At 36.6% G+C, this 22,840-nt stretch overlaps 1 protein-coding gene across 1 annotated transcript; it reads left to right on the top strand.

Annotated features, from left to right (window-relative positions):
• The first annotated feature begins 887 nt into the window (after window positions 1–887).
• LOC105369065 (nucleoredoxin) lies at window positions 888–22,840 on the top strand. Its single transcript, XM_011508306.1, has 8 exons — window positions 888–976; window positions 1,066–1,297; window positions 14,116–14,385; window positions 14,832–14,932; window positions 20,381–20,576; window positions 21,145–21,235; window positions 21,390–21,526; window positions 22,457–22,840. Exons 1-8 carry the CDS (start codon window positions 888–890, stop codon window positions 22,670–22,672), a joined length of 1,332 nt encoding a protein of 443 aa, XP_011506608.1. The 3' UTR covers window positions 22,673–22,840.

The following is a 22,840-nucleotide window of genomic DNA, read 5'->3' as shown; positions in this document are numbered from 1 at the left end:
GACATGTGCAGCTACAGCTTCGTGAATCTCCAAAGAGCGCGCTTTATGGATTTAAAAAAAAAAAACATAAAATAATCGTCACTACTCAGCGTTCTAAATCACTGAAACTTCGACATCATTACTAAACAGACTTCATTACTAAAAGAAAAAAAAAATTATTAATTACATAGCCGAGGAGACGATTTTGCCAACAAGACTAGGTGCCATAATACGAGGACTCGAATTAATTTTTGAACAATAAGAACAACGTGGAGCGTTCCCGTGAGACACAAGTAGCACTTTTCTCGATTAGCGTACCACCTTACAATTTTACATTAAGAATACAGTATATCGCGCCCCTATCTCCAACATCATCGACTGACTACACGACATTAAAAAAAAAAAAAAAAAAAAAAAAAAAAAAAAAAAATATTCTCATCAACAACCAACGTCGTCAGTCCTGAAATCGAGTGCAGATTCTTTGATCGCGACTCCATCCTATCGGTCGGCCAACTCGGTCCTCCTCCCGAAAATTTGCTTCGCCAATGTCAGCGACTTTTCTGCCTCTACGGATCGATCGTATTTTCGCAGGCATGGCCCCGGAAATGCGCGGCGTCCATCTTCCCCTCGGGCCCGTGACACCAGCGACCTCTCCCACCCGACGAATACCGACTCGGCGACCGGCGGCGGCGGCGGCTTCGGCTTCGGATTCTGCTGCCGCCTCCACGGCGTCAGTCTCGTGCGAAGCCTCGTCGTGATAACGATGTGCTCCGTCGTAGAAACTACGATGACGACGATGACGACGACGACGACCACAACGACGACGACACCGACGACGACACCGACGACGATGACCACTGAAACCGCTACCGCTACCGCCGCCGCCGCCGTCGCCGTCGTAAGCGACGATGATGATGATGATGGAGGCGGAGGTGGTCATCGTCGTCGTGTTGGTGGCAAGCAAAGGCCCTGGCAGCGGCTTCTCGGCAAAGAACTCGTGCGCTGCGGCTGTACCGAGGACGGGGGCGGGAGGCTAGGCAGCCTGGAGGCCACCCGCGAGTGTAACGTCCTCGGTCTGTACTTCAGCTTCGTGGAACCCGAGGGCCCGTCGAGCTGCGACGACTTCACCAGGCACCTGCTCGATCTCTATGCAAACATTAACGGTGAGGTGGCGCAGGGTTGCGCGCGTCCCTTCGAGGTCGTGCACGTCCTGCTGTGTAAAAGAGTCCAGGACGCCCTCGACCTTGACGAGATCTTTCGGAGCCACATGGCCGAGCTCCCATGGCTCGCTGTGCCGAGCGACGACTACGAGCGGAAGGTGAGTTGCGCTTTGTCAGGCCGACCGGGGGCTTTTACCACGAGGAGGTCTCTCGGGCCTTGGTTGCGACCGCTATTCGGCCCGGCGCTGCACCCTCCCACCCACTCGGTCATTCCCCGACTCTTCTTGGGAATTTAAATGTGCCGACGGAGCGATTTCGGGTCGAATCGGCTCGCTCCCTCCATTTATTATTATTCGCTTGATAGTCGGATATCGCGCTTCGGATTTCACTGCGCGTCGGTGTTTCCAGTCAGTTGCCATTCCAGCGCCCGCCCGTATTATTCCAGAATTGCGCCCTCTCCTCCGTCGAGGAGTCTTGTCTACGTGGTGATTGGAGGATTATTCCAGGGTGGCAAACGAGCGGAAAGCAGTGAACCGACAACGGCCTTACGTTGATCGAGAGCTTTATTGCGGTGGCGTAATGTGCATGTGTGATAATTAAAGCCTTGAGACGTAGCGAAAAGCTCGAAGGACGAGATTTTCTTATTAGTTCAATTTTAATTCTAGCCGACAGATAAAGTTTTCCAGTCGCAATTGGCATGTCGAATGCTATTTCGTAAGTGGAAGGGGCAACGGGTCGACATTGGCGCGGAAAAGGGGGAGCGGCAGGAGGGAGGGGGGGGGCAAAGCTAGATAGCGAAAGGTAAAGTACGGGCATGGGCTCCACGCATCTTTTGTTAATATGAAACTTTGCCTTTAAAATGTCCTTTTAAAGAGGTAATAATAGCGAGGTATATACGATTGGGGAAGTCCTAATCGAGCAGTCGTAACCGACCCTGAAGCGAATTTGGGCGTAAGCGTTAATAAAGGTAGAGTAAATACAATATTGGCCCACGTTCTTTGTCGTCGGTTACATAAACCGGAATAGTTAATGCATTCCCCACATTAATCCAATCCCACCGACGCTGACTAACCACGCATCCTCTACCTGAGCGTAGCGTCGTCGCTATTGTCACCTCAGCGATATTGAGAGAATCCTTATCGGGCTGAAGAATCGGTTGATCGGGATAAATCATAGGCGAGATCGTCAAACAGTTGGGCAAATAGAACGTAGGCGTTCACAGTTGCCCAACGATTGGCAACTGAGAGCTTCCTCCTCATCCCCCTCAACCTCCATCTCCTTGAATTTTCCTTTTCTCTTAGATTTCGCCGGGCTTTTGCCACGAATGCATCTCACGTAGTATTGCTCGTGACGCTTATTGCGCACGAGCTTCCTGTTACCGGGGGACTGACTGACTAATCGGACGCGCGAGTTTGTCCTTTACAAACGAGGGACCCGGAATTTGACCCCGGAGGTTGACTAGCAACGGGCACCAAGAAAAAAACGTAAAGCCGAATGTCGGAAGGAGAGAAGCAGCCTGAGTGCGTCTTTCGTGCGTCAGACCCTGACGGTGAGTTCGTATTCAGACATTACGACGCACAGCGGATCAGAGTACGATCCCTACGTTACATCTAAGGGACAATAAAAGTGTTCCCCTCGGCGCGTTAGCCACATACGCGCATCGACGCAATTATGTGCGTCGTGTCTACGCCACGTGCTCCATATAATTTCTGCCCTCGCGCAAACGACCTCCGTCGAATTTATGGCTCTCTCTCTCTCTCTCTCTCTCAGGCTGTGTGCGTTCGTGCTTACGTGCGTAGTAACGTGCATGAGTGTGGGCGCGTATGTACGCAGACGCAAGGGTTCTGGCCTTTCTCCTTTTCCACCCCATCCAGGCCGTCATCCATCGTACTTTGGCTCTCCCCCCCTCCCCTCCTTACTCGCTCATGCGCGCGCGCGCGCACATACACACACACACACAATCGCTCCCCCTCTCCATCTTTCCCTCAGTCTCACACCCTGTCCTTCCCTCTCTCTCTCTCTCTCTCTGACATACACGTACAAATGTAGATGGACGCACGTATGTATTGTTCGTCACTCTCTTTCCACCGTACTCCCTAGCGCGTTTTCAACCACGTCAGATAAGAAGAAAATTAAGATCGGCGCCCAAGTACTGCGGGGAATTTCCTAGAAGGGCGGTCGAGCCCGATGACGGAATTCGATTTGCCGGCACGAAATTTGCATGATAAAACGAAGCCGAGGTGGTGCGCGCGTCTAGATCGCCGCTACTAGACGACCCTCGTGTGCCCCGGCGACGTCACCCGGATTTACATCATTTCTGTTTCCTCACGGACTCATGGGTTCACGTCGCACACCGTTTTTTCCTACCAAGATCTTCCGGTCGGATTGTGGATAAGTGATTCGGGACGATAAGAACGTAAATATTATTTCTACGTTTTCGTCGGGACTGTGGCTGCAGGATGTTTGTTTGACGTTCATTAAATTTTGATCTAAATTCGCTAAGCACATAAGAAGAAATTTTCAATAAAGCTTCGTATATGAGTAACCAGGGACTTATCTACTAAGCTAAATTAGATTTACGCCAGAAAATTGGAAAATTTGGTCCACGTAACTTATGCACTAGGAGATGTGAATCGACGGAGAAGTAATCTTGGGAAGTAAGCGGCCGCGGATGTTATTAATGTTTTACGATGGAAATTGACAAGCGTGCACTGCACATTCGTATTATTGACAAAAATCATCGCTCTAAATTGTTTATAAAAATTGTTGTAAAATCAGCTCATCATCATAGAAATACTAAAGTTTTCGATGAGAAATTTAAAGTCAATTCTCTGTAATTGTTCAAGGTCCTTTCTTCATTCGATTCAGCGAAATATCCTCATTTCATCCGGTAACGCGAATGTTAATAAAATTCTACTCTAATTGGTTACCAGAAACGTAAATTCTATAACTAGTCATTCCTCTTATTAAGATAATAAAGAAAAGAAGAGCGAAGAATTCACTGAGGATGATGGAAAAGAGGCGAAGCCGCGGAGGGATGATTTATAAGATACGGAGTCGCGCACTCCAGAGGAACTACACATAAAAAAAAAAAGCGCCGTTCGGCTTAATATTTACCAAGGTCTTTCACCCCCTCTATTTTCGTCTTTCGCCAGCTGGATTAGGCCTACTTCGCTTTTCATGCTGACGATTTCAGTGTTAATGGACTCGCGGCGAGGGACGCGTTATTTTGCGCGAAACCGAGTATTTGAAACGACTTGTGCCGGCAATTGCGAGGCGGGAATGGTAGTTAAAAAGAGGCCCAGAGGTTGAAGCAAAAGCAAACTCGACACTCGGCGCTCCCGACGACCCATATTTTCCGCGCTTAGCACTTTTATTTGTACTCCTTGAGCATACGCAATTCGCGACGCACGAACTTGAGAAGAAACGGTCTAGCTCACTCTTTTGTTTCAATGAAAATCATTCCGCTTCCTCCGCTCGACTTTACGAAAGGTTCTTTCTTTCTTCGCTCACCTTTACCGGGAAGTTTTTTTCGCTCGCTTGACTCTGCTGCAAATTGTTGACAAAAGGGGAATTAAAGTAAGAGAGGACATACGAAATATGGATGATGGAACGAGTGATACGATCTTTTTTAAAAATGAACGTTTTAAGTACTTATGTTTATCCACTTTTCAAGCCATCGAAAATTTCTTCTCTTATCCATTTCATAAAGAGTTACCGTATAAGAACACCGGCTGAACTTTTTCCTTTTATCATTATCGTCCTCATCTTACGAACAATCGTTGTTAATAATTAACATTGAAATTTTTAACTACTTTATAAGATGCCAAGTAGCTTTTAAGCCCAATGAATCTTGAAATTATAAAAGACAAATGAAATAAATCTTCGTAGAACATTTCCATTTTCTGCCTTTACTACTGTCGTACATCATAAGATTATAATCCAAATATGATATATTTGACTTTTTTATTTATGTCCACGGTGATTCTATTGCTCTACCGGATATAGCTTTTATTTGAAAATGAAAAAGGTAAAGGTCACAAGGTTTAAGCAATTCAATTAATTAATAATATCTCATTAATAATATAGCAATATTATTAATTTAATAATTAATAATATTAATAAAATAAAAAATATGAATAAATTCTCAATTTAATCATTATACAATACTTTTCTTTGCATCATAAAGAATAAATAATTTAGTACATACAAAGGCAAATATGCTAAAAGTAGAATCAGATAATTGAAATAACCAATACTAAATGTATGGTAATTGCCTGTGTCACAAGTTATTTTTTCTCCTCTATATCTGCTTCTATAATAAAATTAATGAATAACATTAAGAATTACACAGTAATCTATTCTTCTAGTATAACATTATTTTAATAAATATATGAATTATTACAAAATTTATTACAAAAGATTTCAATTTACTATAACAAAACATGCTATAGCTTATCATTCATATGATTATACAAAGTACAGTATTGTTGATTAAAATATCATTAATATTTTTTTAATTAAACATTCAGTATTTCCAAATATAATTTTATACTGTAAATGTATATTTATCATAATTGCAAATGCTATGATAATAGTAGTATTTTCTAACATTAAAGATATATTTATAATATATATATATATATATATAAAGTTCTGTTTATCGTCAGTTTCATTGAAATAATAAAATATGATTGTTCATTATATTTCACACCTATAATACGGTTTTTCTTACCGTACTGTAACAGTTCAACATACATACAACAGTTTCATCATTTTGGTTAAACTACTTCGTAACATAAAATATTATGATTAAAAAAAAAGAATCAATTGTTTTTGTACAACATGTATATATTAAATTTATGTTGTATATATTAAAATGTTTAATGAATTGCTCGTATAAAGTAAAACTGAGACAACACAAACAAATACTTTCCTTTTAATTATCGTTAAATCACATTATATGTTGAACAATGAAAAACTTTAAAATATCAATGCCCTAAATGATATTAATATGAAATTTTACATGAATATTATGCACATAGTGTAATCTAAGCAAACAAAGAAAAAAGCAAAATAAAATGACAAGAAGAGAAAGTTGGGGGGTAGATGGAATTAGGCATGCTAATACAATCGGCCATATTTGCTTAGAACATGCACTGGTCGATTACGCATTATAAATATATGTATGCATGAAACATCTCACATAACATTGGCTATTTATAAGTGTTTAATCTCCACTATAGTCCGTAAATAATCGTTCTTTTTTGTAGTTTGTCCCATGAAAATAAATTATATACGCGAGTGAGCGGAAATGGAAAGAATTAAGAAAGAATATTTGAGCGGTTTCCCGCTATTAAAGACTAGACATTTATTAAGATTCAAAGTCCATGATTAATGATTATTATTTACTATAACAATACGCTCATGTAAATTATATGTTTACCGGTAGGAAATACAAATCATACAAGAAATCACCAAGCATCTACACTTGCCTATAATGTAAAAAATTGTTCATCAGGACTACCTCAAGCTAATCGGATTACATGTAAATACAGATGGTTTTTTGATGAAAATTTTACTTAAATCAAAAACTCGATTTTGTCAAACGTCACTAAGTGCATCGGCTCTATGAACATTTAACGGGACGGCTAATTTAAATTCTAAACACGCTGCAGGAAATCAACCAGTATTGTTCTACATCTACATATTCCCTACATATTATACAACATCGTCGGAAAAAGAAAAAAAAACAAAAAAAATCTTTCTACATTTCAACTAATGGGCAATGTCCGCTTTGATTTACGCTCGCAAGTTTCCTGGAGACGCGGCCTTCGGTTTCGCCCCTGCACGCGTGCACAGATCCTTCAGGGTCGAGTGCATGGCTACGGGGTGTTGCCGCGCACGCACGCATACGCACACACAGAGCTTGATCCCGCAGGGTTGAAGGACGGAAAATTTGTGCTCGAGCGCCCGAGAGAAACATTCAGACGAGGATGGAAAAAAGGAGGGAGCGATTGCATTGCGGGAGCCTCGTATGTCTGGTTCGCGGCGTTGTGCCTGTGCCACGCACGGCTCATTTTATCAATATTTTTCTTTTTTTTGCGCAGGCTATTTTTTCGCCGTACACACGAAACATCTCCGCCGTAGGCTTTAATATCCGTTGCAGTGTGTATAAACGTTTTTTAACTGTCTTTTGTCTCTCTCTCTCTCTCTCTCTCTCTCTCTCTCACACACACACACACACATACACGCGCGCGCCCACACACACACGTCCTATCTCTTTCTTTTGGCGCCATCGGGGTACACAGCCTCGTTTATTTGCCGTTATCGGCACGCGGCAAAAATTGTGTTAGTTTCCGTTAGATGCACAATCTGCCGCCGCGGTACATGGAATTCGTTTAAAATCGTTTAGTGGTTTTTCTGTTTTATTGAAACACTGTGTTTTTAATTAGTTTTCTTTTGAAGAACTTGCACGAGAAAATGAAAGGTGGAATTTCGTTTTTCTAGCTTGTTGGCTTATGGCTTTTTGAATATTACAAGTTTTGAATGAAATCGTGATCGTGCATAATCATTATGGACCTTCTCGGATCTTCAAGCTTATTTTCATCTTTCGGCGTACAGTGGCTTTCATTCTAAGGACGTAAAAAGCGAATTCTTAAACCCGTAAGAAAATAATGAAGTTTCATTTATGAACAATGATATTTTAAAAAACTTTGATAATTCACGCTTGATTATGTTATTAATATATAAAAATTAATTATTTGTATATTTTTTAATACATTAATTTATAAAAAAAAAAGTTAATTAATTTCATCACCTTAAAATGGATTATGAATGTTAAAGCATGAAAGAATGAAATTTTAATACATGTTATGTTAAATAAGCTTAATACATATTTATATTAATTTAGATATATCAATAGTTATATGTCAATAATTCTTTTACAAAAATTAATTACTCTCTTATGTAATGAAATATTTTTAATAATATATGATAAAAAATCAGTAAAGAATTGTCGAATATTCAAAATATTCTTGCATAGACGTTTAATATATATATATATATATATATACATTTTTTTTATATTTTTCATAATTTAACAAATATCTGCATTAAAAACATTATATTTTGTAATTTACATCTTATGATTTAGGTATTTCGATATTCTTACAAACCATATATAAATCATAGATCATAAAAATTCTCTATGTTTAGAATCAACATTAATTATTAAAATATTCTTTATACGAATATTATAATATAAAAGATAATTTTTTTATTTTCGCATAGAACCGTAATTGATACGATAAATCTAAGTATTACATGAACTATTCAAGGCTGTCGTCTACGTGAACGATTCAGAACATTTCACCGATGGAAGAGCAAAACGTTGCTACTGCATCAGCAGTAACAAATTTAATTTACGAAGATGGTGACTATGAGTGAAAAGGGAATATAAGAGAAACAGCGAGTGAGTGAAAGAGAGATGGAACGAGGCAGACAGACAAAGAGAGAGGGATGAAATCGTTCGGAAATCGAATCTTTCCTCTCAAAATAATAAAATACGCCCAGTAGCCATTTCGTTTTAACTGGAAGTTCTATATCGAAGAATTTGCTTTTCGCACCCTATCACTTGGTTTTTTTTTTTTTTTTTTTTTGACTTCTACTATTCTAGTACAATTCTGGTTAGCTATTATACAAGTAGATGGAAAGATTATTCTTTTCCAGCTACTGTCTTAAATACTTCTCATTAATTATCCCACCCTCATTTATTCTGACTCTTGTTTAAAAATACATTAGAAGACTTATTTATCTATTATCTATTCATTTACATGTAGGCTTAGTCTATTTAAAGGCTGTTTACAAAATATATCTCATTTAACATTTAATAATATCCATAGTATCAAAAACATTATTTATATAGCTGAATTATTTATGTTAATGTATATATATATATATATATATATATATATAAGAATTAGTTTTAAGTGCAGCTATTGATAAATTTATATGTTTAATATTATTAAACGTAAACAAATAAATTTACTTACACTTCTCGATATAGTTATAAATTTACTATTTAAAGTAGTACTTTCAAGTAGTTAATAGTTTAAATAAGAAACGATATATTTATGGTCATCTTAATCACCTATGATGCACTTTAAACACTTGCGCCTCAATAAAAAAATGACTTAAATCGCATAATAATTTTATTTTCATCCCAAATATAAGCACAATATATGTCCGTATTGTATAGATATTGCACATAAATTTAAAGAATAAATAAACTAATCATTATTGTCGGAACATAATATAAATATTATGTATTATACCTTCATATTAATAATATTATTATTAATAATTCCGAATTTTCCAACTAATATTATTACATATAAAAATCATAAAAAAATAAATAAGTTGTCGCTCTGAAGATGTTTGACTATAATTAAAATAGTTATAATATAATTATTAAAATTTTAAATAAATATTCTAGTATTTTTAAATTCTATATAAAGTTTTAATATTACAGAAAAATTTAGACAGAATAATGCTAGAATGTGTTTGAGAGTGAAAAAAGTTTTTCTGATATATAACGATATTAAAAAAGTTTTGAATACTTCAGGAATCTTATAAATTTTATTGGAGAATACTTTTTGAATAGAAATATTTCAAATTTATTGGAATTACTTTAATGTTTATATATTGAGATAAATCGTAACTTTTAATATTTTTGCTCTGGTAGGATCAAGAAATTGAGACTTAATTAATAGCATCTCATTTGAAAATTTAAGTAAATATCAATTTTAGCGTATATTTTTATATAATATGTAATGTTCAAATTAGAATGAAAGAGCCATTTCCTATTTTACTTCATTTAATTATGCAATTTAATTTGTAGTCGTTAGTACACAATTAAATTTTTTGTTACCTTAAAAGTAAGTAGGTAATACGGTGAAAAAAAGTCTAAAGTATATAATAATAATAATATGGTACACACACACACACACACACACACACACGCACGCACGCACGCACGCACGCACACACATATATATATATATATATATATATATACACGAGCATGTGTATTTTAATTACTTTTTTGCTTCGATAAAAGTGAAACGTTCAAATTACATGTAATAAAATTTCACGTTACTTAGTAATTATACTCATACTTTTACCTCATTTACTCGTTATTAGGCAACTTTAATGGTATTCTGAATATATAATTAAAAATAATAAGAATAACGACAATATTAACAGAAATTACAGAAATATAATTGAAATGAAACGAATTGAAATGTGTCATTGCCTTTTTTAATGTCATGTGTCTGAAGTTTAATATTGTTGAAATGCACATTGATAATAATTTGTCGAATATCGTACTTTTGCCTAAGTCATTAGGTTGAGAAATGCAAATAAGTTTTCAATTTAAATTATATTTTATGCATGAGTGCCTTGGAACGAATGAAAAAGAGATAAATCGAAATTAATTATTTTAATTACACGGGATTGAAAATTTTTATTTTGCCTAAAATAAAAATATATGGCACAAAATTTTTTAATATAATGATGAAATATATCAGTATCAACGTCCATTGTAAAAAGATTTTGGTCAAGTTGGTACTGGTCAAGGAATGATTTCGGGGAGAAGACTTTCCCCGTATGACACTTCAAATCCACGTTTACGATTTTACGGATACAAGTTTTGTTTTTATAACAATCGACACGGAAGCGGCTTCCAAGACAAACAAAGGAAAATAAATTGACACACGAAGACGTACAGGCGCTCAAGCCCCGAGCGGCATCAGCGCCATCATAGACTCGCATTAAAAACAAACGGCGCACTTATCCGGCTCGGAAATCTCTTTCACGCCTCTCTCGTATCATTTTCATTTTCCAGACGCACCCTCTTGCGCGCCTCCTTCCTTCTCTTTGTCGAAGAAGAAAAAAAAGAACGCCTCTCGCATCTCCGACTCCTGTTATCTACCTTTCCTCCTTTCCGCTCTCTTTCGCGCAGCTTTTCTCCCAATGTGCGCCCGCCCCGTTGCGCAATGCTGAATAACACTTTCACAAAAGAAAGAGAAAAAAAGAAATGCTGCGAAGCTCTCCCTTTCGCGTGCGACGTCGCTCCTTGGCCACGCTACTCATGGAGAGACTCGACTCTCGAGAGTGTGAATGCGCTGGAGGAAGTGAATCTCTGATACGGGGTGGACGAACTGAAATACCGGTGTGTCCGACATCAATGTGTGCGTTCCCAGACTCAGGAACCCCTCACTCAAATGAGTGAGCGAGAGCGAGAGTGAGAAGGCCAGGGAAGAGGTAGTAGAAGAGAGAGTGAGAGGTAGGGCGAAAAAGAACTAGAATCAAGCATTTTCTTTAATAATTAGTCCCCTGGCTGATCTCTTTTTCTTTCGCAGTTAGGGCTTATGTTACGATCCTTTCGCACAATGTAATGTATATTCTGACATTATGATTATACGTGCTTAGCTTTCTCAGGAAATGGAAATTTATTTCATTCGACTCGCGGTTGCTAGTGCGTAAAATGATGATCTTATTTGCATTATTGAAAATAAAAATGTTTCTTTATTATATGATTTCCGCTATTAGTTTAAAATAAATGGCTATAATTTTAAGAAACTTCTAATGTACTTCATTGTACGTCAATGCAAAGTCTATGTACTAGTGAATAATTGCATTATAAAAGGTTTTATCGTTCATTCGGAAGCTGCTGCTGTTGCAGTAAAATTTAATAAATTTTGTTATGGGCAGGCAATGTATGAAAAGTTTATAGAATTAAATGTATATAGAAAAGTAAATAAACAAATATACTATAGTAACTTACTTTTATTTTTATTTTTTACATTATTCTACAATTTGGAGATCTGATAAACAAAGATATTTATTTTTATTTTACTCCAGATGATTATGTAGGAATTCGGTTGAAAAAGTATTTTCCTACAATATAAATAGCTTTGTGTAAATAAAATAATTCAAACGATACGACATAGAAGTATTTTGTCGATTAATCCTGGCTCATCGCCCGCATACCGCATTACGCGAATGAAGAAAAAAAAGCAGAATTCTAGTCGATTGCGTCATAAATCACGTCTCAAAAAATAAACAAAAAAAAAAAAAAAAAGATACCATCGCACAGTATAATATACGAGTAGCGTACATTGAGTTTTTACCCAATATGAAGACTTCGTTCGCTCCTCGTCATATCACTAGACCCTTCAGGTTGGATTTTGCATAAATTGCACGCTCTTGATAGCAGCTGACACTGATCTTTTTCATAATTTGAGTCTGAAGTTCGCTGGGGTATATAATGTCGAAGCGAGACTCGATAGGTAACAGAAGGGGAATTAAGGCAATCGATCGAATTGGTAATAGATATGGATATTGTAAGAGAAAGTCTGTGTATCGACAGTTTTGAGATAAAGGAATGGAGAAGTCGTTTGTCCCGGAAATTTTATTGAAGAATGTTTGAGCTCGTAATGTACGATAAACGAATATTTGAAGTTTATTAACTTCTGACTGGATTTATTGGATTTACTTTATTAACTCACACGAACAAATAAATAAATCGGATTAGAGAGCAAATGTAATTATATCAAATAGGAAAATTAATATTTGAGAATGAATATATTTTATATTGCCAATATATAGTCTGGATTAAAATATTATTTTATTCAAGTGGTGAGAGCAGAAGAGCTTAATGTGAAATTCGAATTGTTCAAACTATTAACATTTAACTATTTCCTGTTTGTCTTACATTGATTCTACGTTAGAAGAATGTACTTCTACATCAACTTATAAATTTTATATGATTATTGTGAAAACAGAACAGAAAAAAAACTTAACAATAAAATTTGGTAAATAATATAATTATTATGTATTTTGGCATCGATTGAACTTTTGAGTTGAAATAATTAATTCACAATATAAATTATTTCAGTAATGTAACATTTTAAAGTAAATATTCTCAAAGATAAGCCGTTCACTCGGCATATTATCACATATAGTTTTGTAGTGTCAGTCTAAAGAAGTTGTAGTTAAAAAAAATTTCATTTCTTTTACAGCGGTAAATTACTCCTTTGAACTTGGCATTGCTCAGCAAAAGGTAGGCTTAACCAACTCTAGTTCATACAGCCAAAATAATGAAACCACATGAATATCTCTAAAAGGGAAACGACAAAAAGGTTAAAATAAATTCGCTTTTTGACCTGTCACCGCCTTGAAAGACAAATCGAAATCTCCATAATCATGTTCTCATGCATAATTTATCTCTTTTCCATTGAAATCAAGTACACAATCATAAAAGCAAGGAGGTGGCGTCTAAACTGCTAACAAAGACGAAACCCTTAGTTATACTCTGCTACCTAAATGTCATGAAATAGAGCATCAATCTTAATAGATGTTACGCGAGTTGAAAAGTCTATTTTCAACATTCTCCACTTTACTTCAATGGTTATACATTTTATGCATAAATCTATGTATTCGAAATGCATATTGTAATTAAGTATTTATCTATTAGTTATTATTATTATTATTGTTTTTGTTTTTGTAATAATTATAACCAACATAATTTATTATAAATAATCTGAATTCTCATATATATATATATATAAATCGTAATCTGTGACGTTCTAATTATCCTCTTTGATTGTTATAGTACATATTCTAAAAGGTAAAACTTAGTCTTGACTTTGTGACGAGCTGGTGCAACTTTTCCCATAAGCTTCTCTATCGTGTTAAAACATTCGAATACTTTAAAATTTAATAAATGCAAAACATCGCTCTGCATACCAACGTTTTCGACAAAGAAAAAACAAATCTTGCTCCAAAACTACTTTAAGCCACTCGTATCTTGATGCACACACCCATAATGATTATCTCTCTTCGCAAAGAGGGGAGTTGCTCCAGATGACAAGTAAACTAATACCTTTTGGTGTGTCGGTCTCATCCACAGATGAAACTGACGCGCAGGTATCGAGTAAAGGCTGGTGTACCGATGCTGATTCTTCTCGAAGGCGCCGGCGGCATGGTACTGACGAGGGAAGGCGTCGAGCGGACACTCGCCGACCCGAACGGTCTCAACTTCCCCTGGAAGCCACCCCATCCCCAGCTTACCCTAGAGGACGGTCCCCTGTTATCATGCAGGCGCAGCGATAGCAACAAGTCGAAGCTATACAAGGAGTTGAGATATTGCTACAAGGGGATCTACTTTAGTGCGTACTGGGTGAGCATCTATGTGCATTTCATGTTTTATATTATTTACAAGCACATTTTGAGTTTATACTTTACTATTCTTGTACAGAGGGAGAAGGAGATAGATAGATAGATAGATAGATAGATAGATAGATAGATAGAGAGAGAGAGAGAGAGAGAGAGAGAGAGAGAGAGAGAGAGAGAGAGAGAGAGAGAAGAAATGATATACATCATTTTTATTGCAAATTTTTTGAGTTTGATGTGTCGACTTGTCACATAATCTTTAAATTTATCACTAACATTCAAAACTTGCGTTTTTCATATTTTGATTTGTCTCTAATAAGATTGACGCGAAATTTTGTTTCCTACATATAAAATATTATTCAGCATTTTCATTATAATAATAGATAATCAATAACCCTAAGATGAACTGGAGGATAGTGAAAAATTTTGTTTAATGTCAATTTAATTCCACAGTGTCCACCTTGCAGGAGTTTCACGCCGCAATTGATCGAAACGTATCAACGAATTCGCGAAAGGGGTCAGAATTTTGAAATAATTTTCGTTAGCATAGATAGGTAAGTTTATAACTTTAATAAGACTAAAATCAATAAGATAATGGGGGGGGGGCAATATATAAATATAAAAAAATATATATATATTCATTTGCACTGACGCAATTTGAAAAAGTAGCGTCTTGGCCCATGACCTTAAAGATTGATTAATCCAAATTAGTTATGAGTTTATCGAGCATCTCTTTGTGGAAGGATTTAAGGGGAGGGGGGAAGTACTATTGTATTTGGCTCGAAAAATTGGCAGGGGATAAAGCGAGTACTCTTATCTCCTTTATTTTGTCAATTTCAAAGACAAGAGCTCGCATTGTGGAAGTTTTCAGAAGCAGTGGTTGTCGATCGCAGTCAAATGTTACAAGTATATTTTCGAGCGGGGAATACGTTTATAGGACGAAGGGGATTACGCACCCACACCCAGCTGCTTAATAAATGCGTGGATAATGCTTGATTTAGTCTGCCCCCTTATAAGGCTATGCTCAATGTAAGGTACTAAATTATCCAGATGGAGGGGGAAAAAACGCGCACCCCTTAATTGCCTATAAGCATTACGAGATTAGGGGAGAGTTTCAGGGCCTCTTGGTTCACGGGGCCGTAGGTCTAGGTCGAAGGAAAAGCAAAGCAATATCTCCGAATTCTGGATCTTTCGAACAGCACGACCGAACTGCTCAGGCGGGCAGTAGTACGTTTCCACTTATTCTCAGAATTCTTATCGGAGGAAGGCACGCCAACCTATTCGGCTTTATGTACTTACTGGCTAAGTCTTATCCGTCTGGACACTAGAGCGGAGGAGTCACTCGATTAGTCGAATCAGTAATGTGATAAAGAGGTAACCGGTGGAATTGTATTTATGCTATAGCTCCTTTAAAAAGTAATAAAACTCTTACAAAGCTTAAGGAAATATAATTATTAATGCTTAAGTTTTTAGGTGGGATATCAATGTCAAAATAAAAATATTTCATACGCCATTATACAAAGAATAACGCATTCGTGCCATTGCAACTTGATTCTTATCAAACCGCTAAAGAGGGCACCGATACTAATGGATGCTCCCCGCTAAACTATTATCACTGTGAAACAGCGATAACATTACCGGTCACGCCGCAACGAGTTGGTTCTGATCAAACCACAAAAGAGGGCGTCGACAATCCGTAATAAGTCCCCACTACCTTCACGAGCCGAATCTTGCTTAGTAAAATCTATCGCCGATTCAAACGTCTAAGCAGTCACGAGCCGGATAACGCTCAATACAATTATAGCGCCGACTCAAGCGACTAGGCATTCACAAGCCGAACAACGAGCCGCTAATTTTATCACCGAATCGAACGTCAAGTATTCGCGAGCCGAACAACGCGCCGTAAAATTGTTTGCCATCAAGGAAGTCGCAAGCCCAACATGGCTCTCCGAAAAGCCATGGCGCCGTATCTAATGTTTAATGATTCTCCAACTGGAGAGACTCCTTTAATTTAGGGGCTAAAGCACGTGCCCAGTACTCCCAATTTTCCCTCATAGACTTGCACTCCCAGACGACGTTCCAAAGTTCATGGTCCGCTGCCTAATCAATACGAACTCAACAATTCTCAATACAATCAGTAACTCCAACATCACTGTAACAACTGCTTAAATAAAGGTCATTAAAACCAATTGTGTTTACTTTGAATTAATGCATTAACCTCTCACTCATCTCGCCCCCCCCCCCCCCTGTCCCCCATCATCACCATTAAACCGGTGGTACGGTCCAGTCCACCCATCGTGATATGTGATCATACTGGTGGCTGGAATTCCAAACAGTTGGCATAAAAAAAGTTAAAATTTGAAACGTCCATGTTCTTCGTATTCAAATTTAAAGACAAGTGTTTATACTAAAGAAATACTTACAAATAACTTCTTATAAATAGAATGTCTTGTCTCTGAAAGGATACAATATGGAAAAAAAAAAAAATAAATAAATAAATGCTTACACTGTGATGTATAAATTAAGAGAAAAGTCATTAGGTTTAAGATGCTTAATTTTATACGTATGCGTGCAATTAATTATTTTAATTAATTGTATTACAAAACAATTACTGCTTGTTACGAATATAAATTATTATTTGGGTGATATTCATAATTGTTGTAAAATATAATATAAAAATTACTTCAAGCCATTTTGAATTTTAAAAGCAATTCAATAGACCGAATTTTCTGGATAATGAAATTTTTATTAAGTTAAACACAAAGATAAAGAGAGAAACTCCCCTTAGTAAAATGGCATAATACAAAAGATCGAAATTTGTTCATAGCACATAATGTTCGACTTTGCAAAAAGTGTAAATAATACAAATTGCTTTTCAAGCGTAAAACATCCGGGTCCCATTCATCTCCGAGATAAATAGATGATCGATACTTTCAATTCGAAAGCGGAAACAGTTAAACAACCACACACGCGCGCACAAAGACGAGTCGACAGCGATAATGAAAGATTGAAGAGCTCTTGTAATTTGTTGTCGCGTTGAAAAAGAGGGAAAGAAACGAAAAAACGAAATATGAAGCATCCTTTGTTTTATTTCTTACGTGTGCAATAAATATACGCTTCTTCAGAAAAATAAATCGAAACCAAAATATTTGTTATTAAATTGGGTTGAGAAGCGGGGGGGGGGGGCTGAAAAGTGAAATAAAAATGATAATTAAATCGAGATAAATGAACTCTCCTGACATAAAAATACCACCTACTTACTTTTAGGAACATTCGTTAATTAACTGGCCTTTGTTCAAGTAGAGAGCTTCAACGTGAAATCGATAGCTTACGGTCTAGCATTTGGACATTTAAATGTAGAGACAAGGAAGCGCCCATGCTTTAACAAAGAATTTCCATTTTGTGAAAGCTTTTAAGGGTAATCACGGACTCACAAGCAATAAAATATATAATATTGCTTATCATTTGTATTTTGAAGTTTTTTAATAATACGAATAAATATGTGGATAAAATAAGTGAGCAGAAAGATTATTCGTTAGAGTAATGTGGAAAAGTGATGAGGATGTGAAAATTTATTTTCACACATTAGCTTCTTTAATCTCGTCCGTATTAAATTCATAAAAGGAATTTGTTTATGTAAAATTACATTACTTATTAATTTTCCATATGAAATATTACAAATGGCAAAAATAAGCTATCCAAGATTTAATTTAATTAACATAATAATATATAAAAACACATGTAACCTTAATAAATTGTGTTAATAAAAAATAAATTATTAGTATTATATGTGAATGTTAATAAATATTTCAAATTACATTCAACGTTTCCTATAGCAGTTGCATTCAAGATAATAAAATACTCTTATTTACATTTGATGATGCTCAAAAAACCTCAAAACATCAAATTCTTCTAAAGAAACACAAAAGAAATGATTATTTAATGGCATCCTAACACTGAAACTTCTGTTATGGAAAGACTAGACATCAAAAGATATTTACTCAAGTAAAATAGTGTAAGGAAGATCAAAGAAATTGCAAAGAATGTACAATGAGCTTACTACAACAAGTGAAACATTCAACATTTAAAATATTGGGGAAAAAAAATATGTTTTCTTAGAATAAAATTTTAAATATTTGGTGAAATTTTTATTGCATTTATTATTTTAATTAGACGATGATCGTTAAGCGAATTAATCAATAACTGAATAACATAAATATATCATATTACAGTGTTATTAAAATACATATCAATCTTTATTAGACTGTAGTGGATCGAATTTTTTCCATATTCTTTAATTATATATCATATCGATATCAATGGACTTTATTTGTCAAAAAAATATTGTTTATATGTATATAATGTGTCTTTCTATAGTATCCATATTTTCAATAAAATAGCGAATTTGTAATTTGACAAAATAAAATAAGTTTACTCGAATTCAATTTATACGGTAGAATAACGTATTTGTTTGTAAATAGTGCAATTAATTGTCTGGTATCAGACTAAAAACCTCCTTATGATGGTGGGTGGAGGCTCGCTGGCAAGTGGAAGGGGCAATGCGATTATTCAATACAGTCCTTTGTGTTTGTAGTCGTTACTTTTATTAATGTTATAAGTAATGAGTAGTTAATAATCTATTAATTATTATAACGAGTGTATGAGATATAGTGAATATTATTATTAGTGTTTATTCAGTAGTAGCAGCGGTGACGATCGAGTCTGTGTGAGTAGTGTATTCTTGATGGCCTGAAGCGTGATTCCCCTTCTTCTTTGGTCTAGTAGTCGTGGTGGTAGGGGAAGCAAGTTAGTGCCCTCTTGGTAGCCGGCGACGGGGTGAGCTGTAGTGTACGAAGTGGTGGGAGAACGTCCGTGTTACGTCAAAGCTTGCGCTGCGAGCATGTGAGCTCCAAGGTTGTGGTGGCGTTGGTGCACGTTCGTGTACTCAATGCGAGCGTAAATCGCGGTGTACAGGTAAAGTAAGAAATAGCTTCGACGTTACTTACATGCGGGCGTAAGGTAATATGCAAGAACGAGAGTCGACGTTGCTTGCACGTGGTGGCTGGAACTGTTTGATGTGCTAGCAGAGTGGCGATCGCGTGGTGAGGTAATATGCAAGAACGTGAGCCGGCGTTACTTGCATGCAGTCGGGAACTGTGTGATGTGCTAGCTGGGTGCTTGTTAACTTGAAGAAGTAGTAAGGAACGAGCGTGGTGCGTTGCTTACGGAGACGTGGGTGCCAGTATGGTTATGGCATCGCTATTAGTTCCTCAGGTTGCTCGATGCTTGCCATGGCCTCCCAATGACGATGGCAGGGTTGGGGGATAGCGATCCCGCTGTGAAGAGTGCATGATTGATTGGTACTAGCAAGGAGCAATCGCGACACGTCCCGTTCCTTAAATATTCTCGGACAAACTCGATGCACCGATAGCGCATCGGTGGCTGTCGTTACTATGCCGCTACTTGTCGTGACGTCAATAGCGCATAACTTTTTCGGGGTTCATTTGTTAATATTTCTCGGAATTATAGTCGTATGTTCGAGTTTTTTGGCTAGAAGCATTTATTGAGTCCGTTGATCAATGTTTATCAAACAATGCTTCGCGCGCTCATACCTCTCCCACTTTGAATTCCGCTTAAAACTGTTGTAATCAATCCGTAACAGCAATAATAACCACGTAGTTTTATAAATTTATATATTTTAACTCACGTATACAGATGTTTGCTATTTAACATTTGCATCAATGTTCATGTATGAAAATTCTGTCTTTTTATTTACTTATTCAGACATCAGATTTTTACAATACATTCTAAAACAGTTTACTCTAATTTATAATCCACTCGTCAAAATCTAATTTATAATAATATCCTTAGACAATATTTTATAATCCTCGTATATTAAATCTTAGTCAGATGGTAAAAACAATTTGAAAGTAATGTAGGATAATAGTGAAATGTGACATTGGCGTCAGATTTAATAACATTAGGCCACCATTTTTACGCAGGAGTGACGAATCGTACAAGAACTACGCGAACATGATGCCCTGGTTCACAATACCCTTCGTGGAGAAGGAGAGGAGGCAAAAATTGATTAAGGCTTTCGACATCCAAGCCATTCCAACAGTGGTCATTGTCGATCCTGATGACAACATAATTACGTTCGATGGCCGCATCGAGGTTCTCGAAGATCCAGAGGGTTTTGTATGAAATGAATTGCTCTTTGCATTATTTGTCCCTTGTCGTTTCTTTTCTCTCGCCCAAATCCCACTAGTTGAGGCTGAAATTTATTCTGGGGATTTGTTTTTAATGCCATGCAGTTATCGGCCAAGATCTCAAATATGTTATTCTAAATACTTTATGAGTCTATTCTCGACCGGCTCAAAGCAATTGCATTACATGAATAATTCATGAAATTGTATCGTACAATTATTGATGAAATCGTATGTGACTGTGTATTTTTGAATTTAAATGGATATCATCGAGCCATGAGCCGTAGTTGGACGATAATTTCGAACAATTTAAAATTATGGGATAAATTTAAAATCCGCGACTAAAGCTTATACATGTATATACGAATAAGACATATCATAAACAATAAAAATAATTACTTTCTTCGTATGAAAATCACGTGTACGAGCAAGTGTTTAATAAATAACATTTAAAAAATACACGTAGAAGATAAAAGCCCCGGTAGAGCCCCCGTATACACACACCTCCTTCAGCCAGAGAATTCACAATAAGATTTTTGTTTAACCCGCGACCTCAATAGAATTTCCCATGGGGGAGTCGGCTTGTGAACATCCTCACGGAAAAGTACGCGACTTCATTACACGATGCCCCGGCCATTATTCTCTTTGTCGGTGAGTATAAAAAGAAGAAAAAAAAAGTAAAAAAAAAAGCGACTCCTAAATCCGCAAAATCAACGAACTTCCATTCGAATGGCGTGCGTTGCGTTTAAGTGTCATTCATTCGGCCTCTCTTATCCTAGCTCTTTTTCTCTTTTTTGAAACTCAGAGGGTGAAGACAGCGATATACAATTCGGTGAGAGCGTCCTCTTGCCGGCAGTGGAGATATATCGGAGGGACCGGCCAGCCTACGATCCCAACTACGACGATCCTGACGATACGTTGCAGTTTTACATCGCCTTAGACGTGAGTCGTTATCGCTACCTTTTTCCTCTTATGTTGCTCTGAATGTTGGAAATATGTTTTTGGTAGCGAGGATTTGGTAAGGACTCATATTTGTCCATGAATACATCGATATCTGAATAAATGTCAATTTAAGTTAAAGTCATTTTTATGCAACGAGGTTGAGTGATTATGATACGGGGGGAGAGACAGAGAGAGAGAGAGAGAGAGAGAGAGAGAGAGAGAGAGAGAGAGAGAGAGAGAGAGAGGATATAATTTCCGCTCGAATGTTCATTACGAATTTTCAAATTTAAATTCTTCAATGTTAGATATTTATTGTTAATGTTATAAAAGCTCGATGACATTATAATGTAATTTCGAAAAGCTAGTAGTATAGTAATTAGAAAAATTATATCTTTATAAACATGTTGAAAACATTAAAGACGTTTAAAAAACGACATACGACAAATGTATTTATGAATTTTCCAATTGACGCGAGAATGTCGAGCATTTACAAAATAACCATTCATCGAGAGAGACTATGAAAAGCTGTTTGATAAAGTTTTTTCATCTTTAAAGTGTCGTTTATGAAAAAGTACATATTATCATAAAATATTTAGCCGCTGCTTGCGTTATTTTTTTTATTTTTGTTTACAAACACTTCAATTTAGATAAGAAGCACTGAAACTTTCGAAAAAAAAATTCGTTTTTTAAACAGCTCTCGCATTGTGTGAAATCGGTTGACGAAGAAACGTTTAGTGTATGAAAAAAAAATTCAAAAATTTCAGATTTTATTGTAAACGCAATCGCTCGTAATTGCGAAAATATGTCCATTAACATTATTTTCTGCATACAGATCTACAATAAGTATTGTTCCAAATATACCTGACAATGCTCAACCGCATGTGCAACGAGATAACTCGCTTACTAATGATCGCTGAACAATAATTGCAGAGCCAAACCACGGAGATACTGCGTGAATTCGTTGGACTGGACGATGCCGTTCCTTTGCTAACAGTCATCGACATACCTCGAGGGATTTACGCAGTGATGGAAGATGGTGTCGAGATAACAGTTGACTCTGTCCAGCAATTCGTCGATGACTATAAGAATGATAAGCTGCCGACCAAAAAAATTGCAGCTGTTCACAAGACCGTGAAATCTGATTAGACGCGTTTTTACCTTCAACGAACACTGCGTAAAAAGGATCTTCATTGGCTTCGCCGTTTATTAAATACAGACAAATTTACCCCTGAGTTTTTCGTCGGTATATCGAATTGCTCTTTTTTATGTGATAAAGCGTGTTGAAGTATATGTACGTTTTGTTTGTTTGATTTT

This window comes from Ceratosolen solmsi, unplaced genomic scaffold (genome assembly GCF_000503995.2).
Source record: "Ceratosolen solmsi marchali unplaced genomic scaffold, CerSol_1.0 scaffold1, whole genome shotgun sequence".
NCBI classification, from domain to species: domain Eukaryota; kingdom Metazoa; phylum Arthropoda; class Insecta; order Hymenoptera; family Agaonidae; genus Ceratosolen; species Ceratosolen solmsi.
This window is presented reverse-complemented; position numbering and strand designations above follow the sequence as displayed.